Genomic DNA, 19,287 nt, shown 5'->3' with positions numbered 1-19,287 from the left:
ATTATTACGCCAAAATTATTATTTTTATTTATTTATTTATTTAATCCAGTGCATTATTTAGTTAACCTTACCTTCCAACAAGTACGACAAGCTAATTCACACTGGATTGCTTAATCGTAACACTGGAAGAACATTCCTTTATATTTGTAGTCGTAAGCACGTCTTGTGTTTATGTCTGTCAATGTTTGGTTTTAAAGCAAAGACTTTTGATGAAGTGTCGGCAGAGCCCTGACTCAGAATGTTTGGGGTTGGAATATGTGAAGGTAAGCGTTGTGTGGCATGACGTGGTTTGAAATCATGCTTCTGAAACGGCTGTTTGTTTTATTCACCTTATTCTGTCTCTTATTTTTAGGATGAAGCCAAAACCCAGTCGATAACTGTTTAAGATACACCTAGTTTGTTTCTAATAATAGTTTTTCTTTTTTTTTCAGCTGGATGAGAAATGTGAGAAGCAGTTTGTAGACTACAGTCGGGTAAGAGAAAAATAAATGTTTGTCTTCCCCTTGTAAAATGTGTTCAGATTATTACTTTATAATAACTCGCTTATGTTAAATTAATTCTGCTTTTATTAAGAGACATTCTGTTTCTGGTGTCTAGTTAAAATGCCTATTTTCAAATTTAAACAGAGCTTCAATACTTTCCCCTAATCAATCTAAGATGCCACCTTTCCATTGCATATGACAAACAACAGCCTATAAACCACAAGTAATTTATTTTCTATGGAGAGTGGTATAAGGGATGTTTGGGGTGCGATCATCTGTAAACGTGATATTGTTGATGCAATATGAGCTTTTGAGTGTTAATAAAAATCGAACTTGTGCAACTAGGCCACATGTAACCCACCGACACAACCGGGAGTGATGTATTTTAACATATTCAAATCAATACACTGTGAACAAGATTAAAATTATTATTATTATTTTTTAAATGATTAAATACTGATTAAAGTAAAAATCTTGTCTCCATATGAAGAGTTTAGATGCAAATGCTGCTAAACGCCACCTTTGTTAAAAATGAGACAATCACTTTACCCGAATGCTCTCAACTTGTACTTATGCGTTCGGCAAATACTTGCGCATCAAATCTGCTTAATTAGGTCATTCAAAAATAATGGCAAAATCCATTGAGTATGTTAAAAAATCCTAATTAACATGAAATCATGCCAGATGCACTTAGCGGGTTTAGCATCTAAGCTCTTTACAAACCTATTGCTAGTCCTTTGTTGTGCATGCATAGCTGTTTGTTGTTTCATTTATTTGCATTCATTTATTTATGACACTATGGTAAATATTCATTGAACACATTCTCTTGCACTGCTTTACTGGAATAAGCTTCTTTCCCAAGTTGGCACGGATTTACGATCAAACCGAAAGTTTATTATGATTGCCACTAGGGGGCGAAATCCGACAGTCGTGTCCAAATGTCGTGTGCAGAGGAAAGGCGGCATAAGCTTTTGTTCATTGTTAATGTTTTTATAGATTTTTATTTTATCACAGGCCTTTAGTAATTGTTACATAAACACATAATAAGGACCATCTGATGCAATCATGACTATGTAGAAAAACTTAGAATTTTTTTTTCATTGTGACGATTACAGATATTTTAACACAGTATTGAATATTAATAGTAACTAGATAGGTACATTTCCTGAAGAAAATGTGAGTGGTGCTTGCCGTGGCAAGTTTCGGGGGACAATTTATGATTATACTCCAAGCCAAAAGTAAAATGGTCCAACCCCCGTGTCTCTACGATGTTCTGATGCAGAGATATAAGGCTTTGTTTATTTGGTTGCTAGGGTACTGTATTTGGTTGCTAGGGAAAAAATTGGCATCCCATAGTGATTACACTCTGAGTCATGAGTCAAACGGTCCAACCCCCGTGTCTCTACGATGTTCTGATGCTGAGATATAAGGCTTTGTTTACTCTGTTGCTAGGGTACTGTATTTGGTTGCTAGGGGCGGGGCTTGGGAGTGGCCAATGATGTGACCAGTTGCTACACTCCGAGTCACAAGTAAAACGGTCCAACCCCCGTGTTTCTACGATGTTCTGATGCGAAGATATAAGGCTTTGTTTACTCTGTTGCTAGGGTACTGTATTTGGTTGCTAGGGGTGGGGCTTGGGAGTGGCCAATGATGTGACCAGTTGCTACACTCCGAGTCACAAGTAAAACGGTCCAACCCCCGTTTTTCTACGATGTTCTGATGCGAAGATATAAGGCTTTGTTTACTCTGTTGCTAGGGTGCTCACATTTGGTTGCTAGGGGCGTGGCTTGGGAGTGGCCAATGATGTGGCCAGTGATTACCCTCCGAGTCACGAGTAAAACGATCCAACCCCCGTTATTCTACGATGTTCTGATGCCTAGATAAAACTGTTTGAATTTTATGTTGCTAGGGTGCTTAAAAGTGGTTGCTAGGGGCGTGGCTTAATAGCTCTGGGACTATCCTGATAAATTGATTGGATGTCTGAGTAAAATGAGCCCACCCCCATGTCTCTACGACATTGTAAAGCGAAGATATTCCATCTGGAACTTTTTTATTCCCTTATATGGGCATGTTTCCTGCCCCATTATAAGTCAATGGGAAATTTCGGGTGCCTCTTACACCCCAGGGGTACAACTAACACCCCAATGTGATGTATGTTCTTACAGAGCCTACCACCCTCTTCAAATGTTATAACCCACATGTTTCTACCAAATCCTCGAGCGGAGCTATGACCCGTCAAAGTTCGGCCCAATGTTAAGTCAATGGGATTTTTCGGGTGGTTTTTCGCCCCCCTTTCGGAAATCCTGCACCCGATCTCTTATAAAAGTCATAGCACACCTCTCCTCAATAATCCGGTCAATTTGAGCCCTCTTTCGTGTGTCTACGACAAACCGTGTGGGACGAGTTACGCGCCGAAAAAGTGTGCAGACATAAGAATAATAAGATATAATAACTAGATAGGTACATTTCCTGAAGAAAATGTGAGTGGTGCTTGCCGTGGCAAGTTTCGTGGGACAATTTATGATTATACTCCAAGCCAAAAGTCAAACGATCCAACCCCCGTGTCTCTACGATGTTCTGATGCGGAGATATAAGGCTTTGTTTACTCTGTTGCTAGGGTACTGTATCTGGTTGCTAGGGAAAAAATTGCATCCACTAGTGATTACCCTCCGAGTCATGAGTCAAACGGTCCAACCCCCGTGTCTCTACGATGTTCTGATGCGGAGATATAAGGCTTTGTTTACTCTGTTGCTAGGGTACTGTATTTGGTTGCTAGGGAAAAAATGGGATCCACTAGTGATTACCCTCCGAGTTATGAGTCAAACAGTCCAACCCCCATGTCTCTACGATGTTCTGATGCGGAGATATAAGGCTTTGTTTACTCTGTTGCTAGGGTACTGTATTTGGTTGCTAGGGAAAAAAATTGCATCCACTAGTGATTACCCTCCGAGTAATGAGTCAAACGGTCCAACCCCGTGTCTCTACGATGTTCTGATGCGGAGATATAAGGCTTTGTTTACTCTGTTGCTAGGGTACTGTATTTGGTTGCTAGGGAAAAAAATGGGATCAACTAATGATTACCCTCCGAGTTATGAGTCAAAAAGTCCAACCCCCATGTCTCTACGATGTTCTGATGCGGAGATATAAGGCTTTGTTTACTCTGTTGCTAGGGTACTGTATTTGGTTGCTAGGGAAAAAAATGGCATCCACTAGTGATTACCCTTCGAGTTATGAGTCAAACGGTCCAACCCCCATGTCTCTACGATGTTCTGATGCGGAGATATAAGGCTTTGTTTACTCTGTTGCTAGGGTACTGTATTTGGTTGCTAGGGGCGTGGCTTGGGAGTGGCCAATGATGAGCCCAGTGATTACACTCCGAGTCACAAGTAAAACGGTCCAACCCCCGTGTCTCTACGATGTTCTGATGCGGAGATATAAGGCTTTGTTTACTCTGTTGCTAGGGTACTGTATTTGGTTGCTAGGGGCGTGGCTTGGGAGTGGCCAATTATGTGCCCAGTGATTACACTCCGAGTCACAAGTAAAACGGTCCAACCCCCGTGTCTCTACGATGTTCTGATGCGGAGATATAAGGCTTTGTTTACTCTGTTGCTAGGGTACTGTATTTGGTTGCTAGGGGCGTGGCTTGGGAGTGGCCAATGATGTGCCCAGTGATTACACTCCGAGTCACAAGTAAAACGGTCCAAACCCCGTGTCTCTACGATGTTCTGATGCGGAGATATAAGGCTTTGTTTATTCGGTTGCTAGGGTGCTCAAATTTGGTTGCTAGGGGCGTGGCTTGGGAGTGGCCAATGATGTGCCCAATTGTTACACCCCTAGTCACAAGTAAAACGGTCCAACCCCCGTGTCTCTACGATGTTCTGATGCCGAGATATAACTGTTTGTATTTTATGTTGCTAGGGTGCTCAAAAGTGGTTGCTAGGGGCGTGGCTTAGTAAGTCTGTAAGGATCCTGAGAGACTGATTGGATGCCTGAGTAAAATGAGCCCACCCCCATGTCTCTATGACACTGTGGTGCAAAGATATCCATCCGGGCATTTTATAATGGCAGTCTATGGTATAGGTTGCTAGGGTGCCCAAAATGGTTGCTATGGTAACCTTACACCCCATTGTGGGGGACGTCCTGACAGAGTCTAGCACCCTCTTCAAATTTAGTAACCCACATGTTTCTATGAAATCCTGGCTCGGACCTATGACCCGTCAAAATTTTTGCAATGGTAAGTCTATGGGATTTTGCCCCATTGACTTTTCATTGGGGCACTTTTGGGCACCTCTTACACCCCAGGGGTACAACTTACACCCCATTGTGATCCATGTTCTTACAGAGCCTACCACCCTCTTCAAATGTTGTAACCCACATGTTTCTACAAAATCCTCGAGCGGAGCTATGACTCGTCAAAGTTGGGCGCAATGTTAAGTCAATGGGATTTTTTGGGTGGTTTTTCGCCCCCCTTTCGGAAATCCTGCACCCGATCGCTTATAAAAGTCATAGCACACCTCTCCTCAATAAGCCGGTCGATTTGAGCCCTAATTTATGGGTCTACGACAAACCGTGTGGGACGAGTTACGCGCCGAAAAAGTGTGCAGACATAAGAATAATAAGATATAATAAAAATAATAATAATAAGTATGAGCAATAATAATAGTGATGCCTTGCATAAATGCAAGCACCACTAATAATAAGTATGAGCAATAATAATAGTGATGCCTTGCATAAATGCAAGCACCACTAATTAAAGTAAACAGAAATTTTTTGTCACTAATATAATATTAAGGTGACTGAATAAAATGTATGTGTATTTACAGTATCCAGCTTAAACAAAATAAAAACGCAGTTATTTGTATGACATTTTAAGTGGTAGGCAAAATTGTGTAATTGTAAAGGTCCTATTCTCATTCATGTTGTAGCCTTCATCTCGAAATGCCACCCCGTCCCTGTCAGCAGCTGCTCTGGCATCTCTAGGGGGAAGTTCATCTAGACGAGGCAGTGGAGATGCTGGAAGCCTCATTATGGATGCTGAGTCTTCTTTCAGTGAATTAAAGGTAATGATGTTTGTTCGCTGCATAAGAGATGCTGTTACAAACACAAAAACACAGTCATCATTTATTTACTGAAAGATTTAAAAGAAAACACCACCGTTTTTTTTTTTAAATATTTTACTACGTTTTTATCTCAACTTAGATGAATTAATACATGCCTATCTTTTTTCAATGCGTGCACTTTTAATCTATGTACAGCGCTTCTTGATTGTGTTAGCATTTAGCCTAGCCCCATTCATTCCTATGGCTCCAAACAAAAGTTTTATTTTGTGCCACCATACGTACTCGTGTAACTTCTCATGTAACAGTCTTTAAATAAGGAAAACATGGAAGTGTTTGGTGGCTTCTAAATTCATCCCTCTTTGGATCCTAAGGAATGAATGGGGCTAGGCTAAATGATAACACAGTCACGATACTCTATATAAAGATTTAAAGTGCACGCATTGAAAAAAGATATGCATTTATTATTTTGCCTAAGTTGAAGTAAGAACATAGTAAAATATTGAAAAACGGTGGTGTTTTCCTTTAATGCAGACTGTTTAATGATGAGCTTCATGTCTTGCTGAGGTTGGATATAAAATGAACACATAGTATCAAAATTACATGCTCTTTTGCACATTTCACAATCTGATATTAATCTCATCTTGTTTATAGAACTGTTGCATATAAGTAATAGAGAATAATAAAATGGAAAATAAAATATGGCCTATTTTTGCTTCACAATAATTGTTTTAAAACCGTCATCAAGCAGCACAGAGATTGGTAACCTGTCTGGAATGCCATGAAGCACACAGAAGTTTTCCAGAGCTGTTACACTAAATATCCGCACACTTGGAATGTTGCCTATCTGATCAATTTAGAGGAATGCATTTAGTTGATTTACCAGTATTACTTCTCTCCTTGTTAATGCATTCATTTCTTGTCTGTCTTTTTGTGTTTGTGTTTTCATTACTCGTCTGCCTTTGTGAGCCTCTCTCCGTCTCCTTACATTTGTGTAATTGTACAATCAGAGGTCATCGCTCTGACCTTTCTTGAATGCCAAACTTTTCCCATGATTCATTCCTCCATTTCAACAGGACATCTATGATCTAAAGGACCAGATTCAGGATGTAGAGGGCCGATACATGCAGGGTCTTAAAGAGCTGAAGGTAGAGGGTCCTGAGCTCACCGCATGCTTTCCCTCATCCTCCACTAACCCACCAGATTCTTAGCACTCGCATGAGTCTTGCATGAGTCTTTCTTTCACTACATTAGCTCTATAAACAGTCACGTTCACCTCACGAGGGTTGCCTGGAGATGTGGACTTCATGTGGAAGTCCTGACTGACTCCCCACTGCTGTTTAAGGAGACGATGGAGATGTGTGTTATTAAAGTTCAGCATTTATCTGCACATTTCAGCTGTAGTCTTATGTATACTGAAAAATCTACATCTGATATACACTCACCTAAAGGATTATTAGGAACACGTGTTCAATTTCTCATTAATGCAATTATCTAATCAACCAATCACATGGCAGTTGCTTCAATGCATTTAGGGGTGTGGTCCTGGTCAAGACAATCTCCTGAACTCCAAACTGAATGTTAGAATGGGAAAGAAAGGTGATTTAAGCAATTTTGAGCATGGCATAGTTGTTGGTGCCAGAGTATTTCACAATCTCCACAGTTACTGGGATTTGAACACACAACCATTTCTAGGGTTTACATAGAATGGTGTGAAAAGGGAAAAATATCCAGTGTGTGGCAGTTCTGTGGGCAAAAATGCCTTGTTGATGCTAGAGGTCAGAGGAGAATGGGCCGACTGATTCAAGCTGATAGAAGAGCAACTTTGACTGAAATAACCACTCGTTACAACAGAGGTATGCAGCAAAGCATTTGTAAAGCCACAACACGCACAACCTGAGGCGGATGGGCTACAACAGCAAAAGACCCCACCGGGTACCACTCATCTCCACTACAAATTGCAAAAAGAGGCTACAATTTGCACAAGCTCACCAAAATTGGACAGTTGAAGACTGGAAAAATGTTACCTGGTCTGATGAGTCTCGATTTCTGTTGAGACATTCAGATGGTAGAGTCAGAATTTGGCATAAACGGAATGAGAACATGCCTTGTTACCACTGTGCAGGCTTGTGGTGGTGGTGTAATGTGTCGGGGATGTTTCCTTGGCACACTTTAGGCCCCTTAGTGCCAATTGGGCATCGTTTAAATGCCACGGCCTACCTGAGCATTGTTTCTGACCATGTCCATCCCTTTATGACCACCATGTACCCATCCTCTAAATGCTACTTCCAGCAGGATAATGGACCATGTCACAAAGCTCGAATCATTTCAAATTGGTTTCTTGAACATGACAATGAGTTCACTGTACTAAAATGGCCCCCACAGTCACCAGATCTCAACCCAATAGAGCATCTTTGGGATGTGGTGGAAAGGGAGCTTCCTGCCCTGGATGTGCATCCCACGAATCTCCATCAACTGCAAGATGCTATCCTATCAATATGGGCCAACATTTCTAAAGAATGCTTTCAGCACCTTGTTGAATCAATGCCACGTAGAAGTAAGGAAGTTTTGAAGGCAAAAGGGTGGTCAAACACAGTATTAGTATGGTGTTCCTAATAATCCTTTAGGTGAGTGTATATTATAGCATAAAAATGTATGTATTTTGCCAACATTACTCAGAAAAAGTTATATTTACAGTACAACATTTGTTTCCAGGTGGCCTGATGATCATTTCAGAGATGGTGCCAGTTAATACATCTTATTGGCTATGATTTAAAATTAATTCTGCATACAGTAGTAAAGTTTGACAGCAATACCATTTGTTTATGCTGAATAACGTTGTTTTGTATCTTCTGTAATCGTGTGCATTTCACATTTGACTCTAATCTTAAGTGCAGTGCTCAGTGTGTGGTTTGTTGTTGGCTATTATAATATTTCTGTAGCATGTTGGGCATCAATTCCAGTCGTTTTGTGTTAAGGTGTTTTCCTTCCTGTCATCAGGATTCTCTGTCAGAAGTGGACGAGAAGTACAAAAAGGCCATGGTTTCAAATGCGCAGCTGGACAATGAGAAGTCAAACCTCATCTACCAGGTGGACACGCTTAAAGACGTCATCGAGGAGATGGAGGAGCAAATGTCAGAGCTGCGCAGGGAAAACGAGGAGAAATCAAAGGTGCTTTTATTGATCACATGATCTCGCTTTTTTGCCAAGGATATCCCCTATTCATAGCAATAGTAGTGATGCGTTATGGGTAATATTATCGTAATGGGATAAAATCACTTTTACTTTAAAAATGACTCACTGTCACATATGTTTTAGTGGTGTTTGTGTTATAAATAAACCCACAATGTGTTTAAAAAGTGTTTAAACTGCTGAAACTCTGCAAAGCCTGCAGTTCAGTCTTCATGTTTTTGCTTAAACGATCGTTGCGGCTGGTTATTGTCATCTTTCGGTTGGCGTAGCAAAAGTAAAGCACTAATGTAAACATAATGTGGGTTTCCATTAAAAACATGAAGCGAATCTTTTCAAAATTTGAAATAAAGAGAAAAACAAACCAATGGGAATCAGGGGCATTTCTTTAATCTGCAAATGCGTTTCCATTTCCCATTATCCGCATTTACTCTTTTTCGCAAGTCGAAATTTGCCGTTTCCATCACTTCAAAATGTGCATAAAATCAGTGTGATGGAAACCCATTTGTTGGTTGTGCTTTCTAGATGAGCATCATGTGTTTATTGTTTTGTTTTGTTTTTCATTGACAGGACTTAGAGAGGCAGAAGCACACATGTTCGGTACTGCAGCACAAACAGGAGGAGCTAAAGGAGGGCATCCGTCAGCGAGATGAACTCATAGAGGTAAAACCCAAAATAGGAATGCTTTATCTGGAACACATAACAAAAACTTAACATTTTAAAAGATTTAGTAGAGCAGGTTAAAATAAAGCTGGAGAGAGTTTCTTCCACACTCCTTTTCTTCCTCCTTCATTTGTTTTGTGTCATTGCTTCATTTTTTCTATCTTGAATCTGTCCTATTTCTCCGCCTCTGCTTTATAAAACACGGCTTCAGGAGAACCAGAAAAATCTGCAAAATCTAGATAACCTCACGAGGGAGGTGTTTGATCTGCAGGAAACTGTTAACTGGAAGGACAAAAAGATTGCGGTAGGATGGTTTAGGAGATGCTGTTTGACTTGATTTTGGGAATGAACTGCATTCACTGATGGTCCTAATGGAATGAAATGCACATACATCTATTATACATACATTAACTCCACTTTTGTCAGACTGACATGCTTTGAATGCATATATGATCTATATGCGACTGATGTTATGTGCATGTAAGCATTTAAAGAGGTCATATCATGGAACATCTGATTTTACTTTTAGAGTTGTTTTTTTAACCTTTCAATCACTATGTAATGGAGAGACTGTTGTTGAAGGATAAGGAGAGTAAAAACTACATTTTAGAAGTGTATTAATGGTATGTATTGATATGCATGGTATGACCCCTTTATAAAAAAAAACATAGACTGTTAAAAGATCGATGACTTGTCTCCATAGACTTTCACTGTGAAGAAATTAAATTAAATGCCTTTATTGTCATCGCATGTAACATGCAACAAAATTTAGTGTCTGGAAAAAGAACAGACGAATACATCAACATCACTTAAACAACAATAGATAAATACATATATAAACATAAAATCCTAAAACCAATTAAAATGTGTTAAATTAATTCTAATATTATTAAAATTACTATAAAGTAATTGAAAATGGGGGGAATTCAGTTCTTGCATGGCAGTTGGATAAAAACTGTTCCTGAATCTAGATGTCTTAAGAGCTCTAAAGCGTCTTCCAGATGGCAGTAAGGCAAACAGATCATGGAAGGGATGTGTTGTCCAAAAAAAGTGAAGCCAAAATATCCAAAAATGGCTGCTGACTTCATTTAGAGCCAGAGTCTGTTTTGGGATTGTGAGGTGGACCTGTGGTAATGAGGCCCGCCCACTTTCCTGTTTGACTCAATCATAAACACAAATCAAGCATGTAATAACTATTAGAAAAACAAATTCCTATCATGAAAAGAAATAAAGAACAGGGAAAAATATATTTGAAGTTTGGTTCACATCAAATTTGTTTACATGGAGAAGGAGAAGTTTATGACCAATACTGCAGCCAGCCACCAGAGGGCGATGGAAATGTTTTGGCTTCACATTATGTGCCAAACCTGCCTGAAATCCCATGGTTTTGCCCATTTCAGTCGTTGTACTATAGTTCCATCTGCTGGTTACCCATACGCAGGGTTACCCATCTGTGGACATTTTTTGCCTTTTCTGTGGAAACTTTGCGGAATGATTTTAAATGTTTTTAGAAGATATTAGAGAACTCAAGCTATAAATATAAAAAATTGCATCTAAAATAATTACTTTTAAAGGTTAATGAAAATGAATACACCAAACCAATGAATCCTCTGAATTAAACTGGACCATAATTTGCATGTCAAGATAGAATTATAGTTTGTATATACAGGGTTCCCACGGGTTCTTGAAATCCTTAAAACTTTGTAAGTCAAGGGGAAAAAAATTCAAGACCCTGGGAAGTTTTTGAAAATATAAATACATAGAAACAGGTCATTAAAAGTGCTTGAATCTATTTTATCAAGAAGTTTTCAGAAAAAAAATCCATATTATTCCCTGTGTAGTGTAGGATAATATTATAAAAATTCTAGACTTTTTAAGCACACTTGCTAAACTGTTCACTTTAAATGCTTATATCTTCTGTATGCGAATGTTGATTCATACCAAAATGCTTTTTTGCATAGTTGTGTTTGACAAATGAAAATGTCTCTGGTTACGTATGTAACTGTTGTTCCCTGAGAAAGGAACGAGACGCTGCGTCTCCCTTGCCCTACTTTCTGTGTCCCTGTAACTCCGTCTTTGGCAATATTTCAGATAGCGATATACTTCCTGGCTCCCGCGTCACCCTGTCTTTGTCGTTAAGCCTCACCATTGGTTAAATTTTATATACACATTCAGACGCACTTACCCCTGGAGGCGTCCCCAAAGTGTCACCGCAGTGACGCAGTGGGAGTTCCCTCGAAAGGGAACTGTAACAATTAGGGATGCACCGATAGGTTTTTTTGGGGCAGATACCGATTTAAACAGACAACAGTCTATTAGCTACTTTATTTCTGCATCAAATTATTTTCACTGAACATGGATTAGATCTAATTATTACACGGCTCTCTGGAATGCTTGATTCTGATTGGTCAGTTGAGACATTTGCAGGTTCGTTCTTTTCAAATAATAACCGCTCCAAAGTAATAACGCATAGCCGGTACTACTTGTACGATTTAAATCGCTCCGCGCCAATAAAGATCAATAAAGATTACTGTTTGGCGCCATCTTGTGACAAACACTGGACAACCACAACATTTTGACATTAATTTTAACATGTACGGAAAAAACAAAACATTTAAACAGTGGATAGAAGAACGAACAACTACAAGACACAGAGAGCTTACTGAGACTGAACTTGACAAAATAGAGCATGACAGCTACGAAGCCAACACACAAAAAAATACAGAATGGGCATTAAAACTTCTCAAAGACTGGCTAAAAGAGAAAAAAATGGAGACAGACAAGTATGAAGCAGAGGATCTTAATAAGGTATTACGATCATTTTATGCATCTGTGCAAAGTTTCGCGGAAGGATAAAAATGTTAATTTAAAACAAATATGCCAATAAAATGTTTCAAATTCATGTCCAGTTTTTTTCTTATGTGGCAAGTAGCCGTGTAATAAGCGGGATAATGTAGAGGCAGCCGGTAGTTATCGGGAAATAAGCCCCTTCAGTGTGATACAAGACCAAGATCACACTGTCGGGGCTTATTTCCCGATAACTACCGGCTGCCTCTACATTATCCCTTACTTAACATTCAACTAACCAACATAATATAATAAGACAACATGACAACGTTCAAAGGTGGTTTTTGCTATTCAGCATTTCTTTTATGAACAACATTAACTCATTTTTTTACATATAATGGATTTCTTTAATAAACAGAAATAATGCCAGTGCTATTGCTTTAAACAGAGTATAAATATTGCTACTTCAAAAAAAGTTGGACTTCTTTTCCCCCACTAAAGTGCGGTGTGTTTCTTTTATTGTCCAAGACATTTGAGCCAGCTCAACAAAGGTTTTCTGTCGGTGCTTAAGTATAGTGCACACCAGAACATTAAATCTTTTTAATTGAACAACAGACATGCAACTCATTGCCTTTATGCGGTTAATTAATAAACAATCGGTATCAGCCTTTCTCGTGCTATTGCCGATGGTTTCAAATTCATCAAAAATCGGCCGATACATCGGTGCATCACTAGTAACAATGTATCTCAAAAGGTAACACGATGTAACCTTGCTCTCACTTGAAATGTGTCCGCACATTTCGTCCTTCAATTTGGACCTGGACAGTCCTTGAAAGGTCCTTAAATTTTAAGTTAACTAAGGTGTGGGAACCCTGTATATAAAATGACATATATTATTGTTTATAGTGTTATATATATTATAGCTTGCGTTAATACGTTCTCATTATGAATTAAGCACGTATGAAGATAATTGTATTATTTTTACAATGCAATGTTACCTTTATATTAAACATAACAAGAGCATTCGTCTTTAATGGATTTGAAATGATGATGTGCTGACTGTCGCGTCACATAGATGACAGAGACAAGTAAGATCTGCTTAACTTCATCTCAAATATCAAAGGGTTCGTGCTCTCTATCATTAAAAACAATCACAGCAAACAGCACGCTCAGGTTGTACTTGTCAATGCCGCTCACAAATGCGCGAGGCTATGTATGTGTGCTTGTTGTCAATGACGGTTACTGTGACAAACATGCTCAAGTATGTGTATGTGTGCTTGTCAAATCCGCGGAAATCTGCTGTTTGGCCCTGCCCATACTCCTTAGCCCATCAGAAGTGCCAAAAAGTAGTATTTATGTGTGGCATGAATATATATTACATTCATTATGTTTATATACTCATCGCATGAAATACAAACTAATATATAAAGGATTGCTATAGTAGTGTTTTGTGTGTGCGCTACCCTGCCTTCCTCCTTCACTTGCTGTACTACCCAACCATCTCAACATGACCAATGCCACTGTTCATTCTGTGTATTTGCTGCTGTCTTTCTTTCTCTCTGTACTGCTCTCTTCATCCCTCCTTCTCTCTTTTTCCTGCCCTGTGTGTGGCCAGGCCTTAGAGAGACAGAAAGAATACTTTGATTGCATTAGGAATGAAAGAGATGAGCTCAGATGTGAACTGGCTGACCTCAAGGGGAAAAGCCGAATGGGAGAGGTACGTCCTTTATGTGGTCTCGCACCAGATTAAAGATTGAGATCAGAACTGAAGTGAAGCGATGGGTTTTTGTAACGGTGGGCCTTTCACCTGACCTCGACTCTCTCGTGAACATGCGTACAGGTGTATAACATTTGTAATATTTACACGATTCCCATCACTTCACCTCTAATATTTTTTGACTGTATGGATGATGCGCTTTTAAAGCTTTAAAAATGGGGCACCATCCAATGCCATTATAAAGCTGAATAAAGCCAGGATATTATTTAACATAACTCCAACTGTGTTTGACTAAAAGAAGAAAGTCATATACACCTAGGAGCGAGTAAAATATGACACAATTTTCATTTTGGGGAAGTGACAATCATACTTAGCTGCTGTGTTTAGATGGACACCATCAACTGAGCTTTTTTACTTTAGTGTAAATGAATGAGCTGATTGTATTTTCTGTCTCTCACAGAAACATGGCCTTGTCATCATACCTGAGGACATGCCTAACGGAGACATAGGCCACGTATCCCCTACCTCGGGTATCACCGTGGTAACACAGGAGGCAGCGCAGGTGCTGGAGTCTGCGGGAGATGGACCTTTGGGTGAGCATGCAAATATATTATCATGCATGTTTACTGCAGTGTGCAGCAATGACATGATAACACATCTTTTTTGTGTGTATACTCCAGATGTAAGACTACGAAAGCTTGCAGATGAAAAGGATGAACTTTTGGCACAGGTATGAATGATAAATACTTCTGCTTTTCATATTTTAACACATCACTACACATTATATCAGAATAACAGTTCGAGGAAAAGTTCATTAACATGAACTTGAGAATTGCATAGTGTTAAGTGTGTCCCTTTTAGTTTATTGACAACTAGGGGTGTAACAGTACATCGATATGGACCGATGAATCGATTAAATTTCTTACCATATGATGCATAGACGTCACACATAAAATATTGATATGAGGTACCTTTATTTTTTAGTTTGTTGATGTAAATGTCCCAATTGGGTCAGAGATTGTGCCTTTTTTAAAGAGTTTAATTAAACGTTCATTGGTTGCATTCGTGAATTATTAAAAATGTAACTGCTTAACTAGGCACATAATATTAAAGTATCGAAATTGCATCAAATAAATGTTTGATGTATCGGCAAATATCACATCACTGGTGGAGAAAATCGCCTGGCTTTAATAAAAGCACAAACTTGACCTTTGATAAAGAGGTTATTATGGTCGATTTCAAAAATATTTACATTTGATTATTAAACTGCTGTAGAAATAATGTGTTGAGGTAACATCTCTGCTTTATTAGATCAGAAAGCTGAAGATGCAGCTGGAGGAAGAGAGACAGAAACACTCAAAGGTCGACAGCGTTTTCACAGAGGGAGAACGAATGGAGAACGGCACAGACCTGCATATCATTGAGATGCAAAGTATGACTTACACACACACACAAACAAACACACACACACACACATGTTGTGTTTCCATGTTTTATGAGGACTTTCCATAGACGTTATGACTTTTATACTGTACAAACTGTATATCCAGTGGCGGCCAGTGACTTCTTTTTTGAGGGCGCATGATGCAAAGCTCATCACAACATGTATGTAGCCCGTCATGTGTGTGGCTCGTCATGTCAAAATACGAGCCTGCTGCAGACACTTCAAAGAGGTTTATGATAAAAGAGACACTCCTGTTTGCAGATACTCGCTAATCTCATGTTTAGTGTTACTTTAGTGTCTTTAGCAAGTATTTTGTGAATGTGAGCGTCAGTCTTACTTTACAGATTGAAATGAAATCACTTTGATGTAACTGACTTGAAATCAGTTTTGACTAGTGATAGACCGATATATCGGACGGCCGATTTATCGGATCGATATTTGCGAGGTTTATGTGTATCGGCATCGGCCGATACGTGGCTGCCGTGTTTGCCGATTTTTAAATAAATGTTACTTTTTTTTATTTTAACATTTTGCATTAACACTGTAGAGCCCGACCGATATATCGGCAAGCCAATATTATCGGACGGTATTAGGCATTTTCCAAACTATCGGTATCGGCATTCATAATAGCCAATATATTAATATTTTTAAAAAACCCGGACGAAACAGCCTTCATTAGATTTCCTCACTGTTGGTGTTTTTGACAGAGTGCTCTGAACCAGTAGCTGCTGGTGGGGTCCAGATTTAGGCATCAAGCCACTGCCTGAGTCAAGTGATCAGCAATTTATATTTTGCTGTTGTTGTTATTTATCAGAACTTAACAGAATTTGTCTCCAGTCCTATTCAAAGTTATATTTATGAACCAAGTCTGGTAACTTTGATTTGGTTGTTGTTGTGTTTTTGTTTAAAGGCCTTTACATTTCATATCTTAAGTTTGTATTTTTATACATTTTATTAAGCAGAACTTTAATATATTTTGATGTTCCTCTGTTCTGTTGTGACAATAAAAGGAACACGTTTCTTTTTAAAATGCATTATCATATTATTTTAGTTAAAACTCATAAATAACTACAAATAACTAATGTTAGGGAAATCTGTTAATGTTTTGTTGCACGTTTCTGAAATAAAAAAAAATATTGGCCGATATATCGGAATATTGGATTTTAAAATCAACAAACATTTGTATCGGTATCGGCCTTCAAAATCCTTTATCGGTCGGGCTCTACATCATTGTGTCATTTTTATGATGTAAATTGAGGGAGCAAAAGGAGTATCGGCTCCAAATATCGGCTGAAGAAAAGCCTGTATCGGGCATCGGCTAAGGCTGATGAAACAAAAATCGGTATCGGCATCGGCACTGAAAAATCCATATCGGTCGATATCTAGTTTTGAGGAAAAAAACTAGTCTAAATAGTTTATGCAACTGGCCACAAAGGACCACAATAACACACATTAACACAAACACCTGTCATTGTTTCCTATAGGGGATGCTAACAGACAGATAAGTGAATATAAATTCAAGCTCTCAAAGGCTGAACAGGAAATGGCAACAATGGAACAAAACGTAAGTATTAAATAATTGTTTATACAAATTATGCGTTCGTTTTAACACATTTTATTTCTGTGAATAAAGCACACAGAGACTTCTGTCTCTCTGTTTAATTATGACCATTAAAATAAGTTTTGTTTCTATTTGGCAGGTCAACAGACTAGAAGGGCAGGTGGCAAGATATAAAGCATCAGCGGATAATGCAGAAAAAGTAGAAGATGAACTAAAAGCAGAGAAGAGAAAACTTCAAAGGGAGGTACGAATCCAATGCTGATAAACTAGCTGTTCACAATAGCGGTCTTCACGGTCCACTTACATCCGAAAAACAGAGGTCCGACCCGAGCGGGTTCGCATCTTAAAGGGAACATATCATGAAAATCTGACTTTAAGTGCTATAATTGGGTCGCAAGTGCTTTTTTCAACCTAGAAAATGTGTAAAAGATCAACCCAGTAACTTAGTTTTGTTAAACCATTCTCTGCAAACATGTAAAAAAATGGGTAACTGAAATTTGGCTCCCCTTGTGATGTCAGAAGGGGATAATACAGCCCCTTAAAGGGATAGTTCAGCCAAAAACGATATTAAACCCATGATTTACTCACCCCCAAGCTGTCCGAGTTGCATATGTCCATCGTTTTTCAGACAAACACATTTTCAGATATTTTAGAAAATATTTTAGATCTTTCATTTGATTAAATGTAATGTTACGGGGTCCATGAGCTTCAAGTCCAAAAAAAAGTGCGTCCATCCTTCACAAATTAAATCCAAACGGCTCCAGGATGATAAACAAAGGTCTTCTGTGGGTAATCCGCGCGGTGTTGTTGTAGAAATATCCATGTTTAAAACTTTATTAACGAAAATAACTACCTTCCGGTAGCGCCGCCATCTTAGACTCCTCTGTGTTCAGGAGAGAGTATTAGCGTAGTGTACGCACTTTTCTTAGTGACGTATGACAAATTCGGAGGGCGGGGGCACAGAGCAGCAGCAGAGTAGCCTCCGTAGGCTGCGTAAGCTCTCATCCTGAATGCGGACGCCACTAAGATGGCGGCGCTACCGGAAGGTATTTATTTTCGTTAATAAAGTTTTAAATATGGATATTTCTACAACAACACCGCGCGGATTACCCTCAGAAGACCTTTGTTTATCATCCTGGAGCCGTTTGGATTTAATTTGTGAAGGATGGACGCACTTTTTTGGATTTGAAGGTCGTGGACCCCGTAACATTACATTTAATCAACTGAAAGATCTAAAACATTTTCTAAAATATCCGAACATGTGTTTGTCTGAAAAACAATGGACATATGCAACTCGGACAGCTTTGGGGTGAGTAAATCATGGGTTTAATATCATTTTTGGCCGAACTATCCCTTTAATCTAACCACAGCACTGCCATTTAGTGCAGAGATCAGCTTATTTGCATTTTAAAGGACACAAAGTGTCAATTTTAACATGTTATAATAAATTATCTATTTGGTATATTATGAGCTAGAACTTCACATACGTACTCTGGAGACACCAAAGATTTATTTGACATCTTAAAAATGAAATGTCCCCTTAAAAGTTTCACATGTGCCTCAGACACAGGTTGGGTATAATATTAGCGGATATTTTAAAATGGGTCATTTAAAATGAATTTGTTTATGCCGAATGGACCAGAGAAGACCCAAACTATCTTGCGTGTTTACATCGAGTTCTTTTCCAAACCCTCCTCTGTTACCATAAGCACCTGTGCGACATTGTGTGATTTTTTTGTTAAAAAAAACTATTTTGAACATAGGGGAGAACATTTGAAGTTTGTTTCTATTACTTACCATTCTTGGACAATTACACCAAACATGACAGAAGTGCAAATGTTACAACTTACCCCATAGGTGGGGTTAATTGTAACAGGCAGGGGGTTAGTTGTAACACTTGATAAAAATTGAGTTTGCAGGCAAATATTTCAATATTATTTTGTCTATATACTTGTCTTGAAGTGGATATTGTTAATATATCTGTCTATAATAGACAAGCATCCACACTGTATTTATTCATCCAGCCCTTTTCTAACAATAGTTCAATTATAAATGGATACAAATGTCTAAATATGTGAGAAAAAAACAGCACAATTATGACAAAAAAAATGTATACAGTATGTGACTCAGTCTGTAATAAACATATTACAGTTTCCAAATCAAATTCTGAGATAATGAGCATCAAAGTCTGATTCAAGCCATTCATTTTATTATGATTTCAATCTTTGACGTGACCTTATTCAATCAATATTAAAGATATGAACAAAAATACATTTGACACATGATTTTTGATAAGACATGCACATTTATTTTGTTGGCAGCCGGCAATCGTTCATGTGTAGCCTATTTAAAACAATGGCAAGAATTACGCTAACGTTAGCGGTTTT

At 38.6% G+C, this 19,287-nt stretch overlaps 1 protein-coding gene across 11 annotated transcripts in view; it reads left to right on the top strand.

Annotated features, from left to right (window-relative positions):
• The window catches only part of lrrfip2 (leucine rich repeat (in FLII) interacting protein 2), a 43,452-nt gene that overhangs the window by 22,828 nt on the left and 1,337 nt on the right, over positions 1–19,287 (top strand). For 2 of the 11 annotated variants that reach the window (XM_065296090.2, XM_065296095.2), the window contains 12 exons: positions 432–473; positions 5,408–5,542; positions 6,616–6,687; positions 8,540–8,710; positions 9,299–9,391; positions 9,603–9,695; positions 13,794–13,895; positions 14,356–14,488; positions 14,576–14,625; positions 15,207–15,327; positions 16,824–16,903; positions 17,040–17,144. In XM_065296090.2, the coding sequence (XP_065152162.1) occupies positions 432–473; positions 5,408–5,542; positions 6,616–6,687; positions 8,540–8,710; positions 9,299–9,391; positions 9,603–9,695; positions 13,794–13,895; positions 14,356–14,488; positions 14,576–14,625; positions 15,207–15,327; positions 16,824–16,903; positions 17,040–17,144 (1,197 nt within the window). The remainder of the gene's footprint in view (positions 1–431; positions 474–5,407; positions 5,543–6,615; positions 6,688–8,539; positions 8,711–9,298; positions 9,392–9,602; positions 9,696–13,793; positions 13,896–14,355; positions 14,489–14,575; positions 14,626–15,206; positions 15,328–16,823; positions 16,904–17,039; positions 17,145–19,287) is intronic. The other 9 variants (XM_065296091.2, XM_065296096.2, XM_065296092.2 and 6 more) reach the window with 5 other exon arrangements.

The sequence above is a fragment of the Paramisgurnus dabryanus genome, chromosome 20 (genome assembly GCF_030506205.2).
Source record: "Paramisgurnus dabryanus chromosome 20, PD_genome_1.1, whole genome shotgun sequence".
Taxonomy (NCBI): Eukaryota; Metazoa; Chordata; class Actinopteri; order Cypriniformes; family Cobitidae; genus Paramisgurnus; species Paramisgurnus dabryanus.
This window is presented reverse-complemented; position numbering and strand designations above follow the sequence as displayed.